Source organism: Etheostoma spectabile, chromosome 11 (genome assembly GCF_008692095.1).
Source record: "Etheostoma spectabile isolate EspeVRDwgs_2016 chromosome 11, UIUC_Espe_1.0, whole genome shotgun sequence".
Lineage (NCBI taxonomy): Eukaryota > Metazoa > Chordata > Actinopteri > Perciformes > Percidae > Etheostoma > Etheostoma spectabile.
Window position 1 is genome coordinate 22,800,147 of NC_045743.1, and position 2,871 is coordinate 22,803,017.

At 38.3% G+C, this 2,871-nt stretch overlaps 1 protein-coding gene across 2 annotated transcripts in view; it reads left to right on the forward strand.

Annotated features, from left to right (window-relative positions):
* The first annotated feature begins 895 nt into the window (after positions 1 to 895).
* The window catches only part of LOC116698081 (interferon alpha/beta receptor 1a), a 21,023-nt gene continuing 19,047 nt past the window's right edge, over positions 896 to 2,871 (forward strand). For both annotated transcript variants that reach the window (XM_032529850.1, XM_032529851.1), the window contains exon 1: positions 896 to 1,098. In XM_032529850.1, coding sequence (XP_032385741.1) covers positions 1,044 to 1,098 — 55 coding nt within the window. In that variant the 5' untranslated portion in view covers positions 896 to 1,043. The remainder of the gene's footprint in view (positions 1,099 to 2,871) is intronic.

A 2,871-nucleotide genomic window follows, 5' to 3' on the forward strand; every position in this document is an offset into this window, starting at 1 on the left:
TATATATATATATATATGTGTGTGTGTTCAAACACCCATTTTTCATTTTTAAATTATTTTTCATTATTAAATTAAAAATGGTAGCCCGTTTTTCATTTTAATGGTAACACCCATTTATTATTTTTTTATTTTTTTATTATTTTTTATTTTTAAATTAAAAATGGTAAAAAGAAAAGTGAAACAAAGGTTCTTTCAAACAATAACTGGAATTCTGTTGCTAATATTCCCAAGCGGATAATACGATTTCCAGGAAATGTCGTGTACTTGACTGTCTACGCGACTATCTTGTCCACCACTCTTCCTCAAACTGCGTCAGGTTACAAAAATAAGACCGGAAATAATATTATTGTTCTTTCAAAGTTAAAATAAATAAATAAAGTGCTCTCCTCTATGTACAGACGTTTTCTGTCAGTGGAGGTGGCGGTGGATGAATGTGGTGCAGTTCACTTGTTGAGTTGTCTGTTTATGTTTCCACCACTGTCATTTGAATCTGATCAAACTTTACCGACATATGACTAGACAAAGTGCTGACAATCTAAGACATGCTGATGTTGGGTTATCGGATTGGATTAAGAATTGATAATGCTTAAATAAATGACACAATGTACACCTTTAAAAACAAAACTCATAGGTAACTGAAAATAATGGTACAGAGATGTTAGGAAATTAGGAAAAAGGGTCTTGCCACATTTTGCTGCTTGTATGATATTGAAATATGTGCATGACATGTATGAATATGACATAAAAGTATTCTCCAAAGGATAATTTTATTCAAAAATAACCCATGTTAAAGGAAAAATATTTAAAAGAAAGTCTTCAGACTTTGGTTCGGGCTGGCTTTTATTGTGAAAGATCAACCGGAACACTGTTATTGCAGTGATAAGAGGTACTTGACAGTAGTTGGCACCTTTCACTTCTATAGTGGGCACTGGAACTGTGTCTATGGTGGCGACTGGAGAGCCGAACGTCAGAGTCTGTCCGACTCCGAGACGATAAGTCCATGTGAAAAATTGTCATTAACGTTACCTCGAATAATATCAACCATGTCTGCTGCTTTCCACGTCTGCCTTCTCCTTTGGTGCCTCCAAACCAACGCTGGTAAGTTCTTTTCGATTCGAGTCGTAGGGAATTTCTCTGATAGTATACGAACCGGACTGGTACTAGCTAGCTAACTAGCTAGTTAGCTAAGCCACAGGCCTAACTGTTAGCTTATTTACATTTCTTGCCGTTTTAGTTGAATTGGCTGTCGTAATAAAGCAATGGACACATGCAATACTGTTAGCTAGTTAGCTACACGGTTATTTGTGTGTAACTGCAATTGCAGCTCGACGTGCACAAAACATAGCTAACGCTAGCGGTGCAAGGTTCATGTTTTTATAGTCTGACAACGTTGTGCTCAGAGAAACATTGTGAAATGACATTTTCAGTTTGTGCTTCATGACCGTTTTATATTTTAACTTCGATATGTGTCATGTAGCAAACGTTATAATATGAATGTGCTGTTGAAATGTCAAAGCATGTCAAAAAAATGTGTGGTTTTCTAGGTCTTAAGTCGCCTAGCTACTCCGAATTGACAACCATCATAACAATGTTATGCGCGTGATAGTGAACTAGCTAACGTTAGCCTTAATGGAAAAATAACGTTAGCCTTAATGGAAAAAATAATGTTAGCCTTAGTGGAAAAGTTGCCCAGTAATTTGACTTCGTAACGCAGTGTAATAACAACTGTTCCCTTGCATGTTTCTATCCATCTATCCGTCAGTTTGTCTTTTTCTGAAGATTTTTTTTACAGTCTAATAACACTCAGTAAAAAGTCAAGAGTACCTAAATTAGCTCCTGAAATACCCAAAATGCATTGTGATGGGACATTGATTCCTAAGCTGCACAGGAATATAGAGCTGGGTGATATGGAGAAAATCAAAAATCAGGACATTTTTGACCAAAGACCTCGATATATGGACCTGGCTCCCATAATAAATCCATGGCTCCTAGCCCAATATGCATATTGAGTGTGTGGAAAAAGAATTGGATCATTTTGACAATTGACATCAATTATTTGATAATGCCGGGAGGTATTTCAACTCAGAAGCAATTGTCTGGATATGTCTGGATGAAGTGTGCCAATACAATGACAACAAGGGCTGAATCTGAATATTTAGATATGTTTTCAGGGTTTTTCTCAAATCCCAGAATGCTGTGTGGAGTAGCTAGACCATCCTCCGCAGCATTGTGGAGGAAGGTCTGGCAATGCAAGACAGCCCCCACCCCAGAGTAAACATGCTACCCCCATTCAAAATGAAAGTATAAACCTGCACAGTCTGAAAACTGTTGTATTGTAGAGAGAACATGTCATCTGGGAAAATAAAAAGCCATGTTTTGAAGCTTCTTCCATTTCCCCTATCCTGTATCCTGTGATAGTCCTGACTCACCCAAGGCTTTCTTCTCCTTCTTAAAATATGCTTTTTTTTTATCTCTGTCCAAGCTCTTCCTGACCTTGTCCCTTGTTTATTTGTTATGAACAATAGTTGGCTAAAGCAAGCCATTTTGGTGTGTTCCCCCCCCAATCTTGTTTCTTTCATTTTCATCTTTCTGTCGCTGTGTTGGCCCAGATGGGAGGGGTTTGAGGCGGTTAATTTAACACTTGAATTTCTTAAGAGAACAAAGGGTCAGGCTAATACAGGTAGACTGTTATTAATTACAGTGTTAAAAGTTAAAACCGTAATTAAAAGGGTACGCAGTTAATATCCATCCATCTTCATCCGCTTATCCGGTAACGGGTCTCGGGGGCAGCAGCTCCAGCAGGGGATCCCAAACTTTCCTTTCCCAAGCCACATCATCCAGCTCCGACTGGGGGATCCCGAGGCGTTCCCA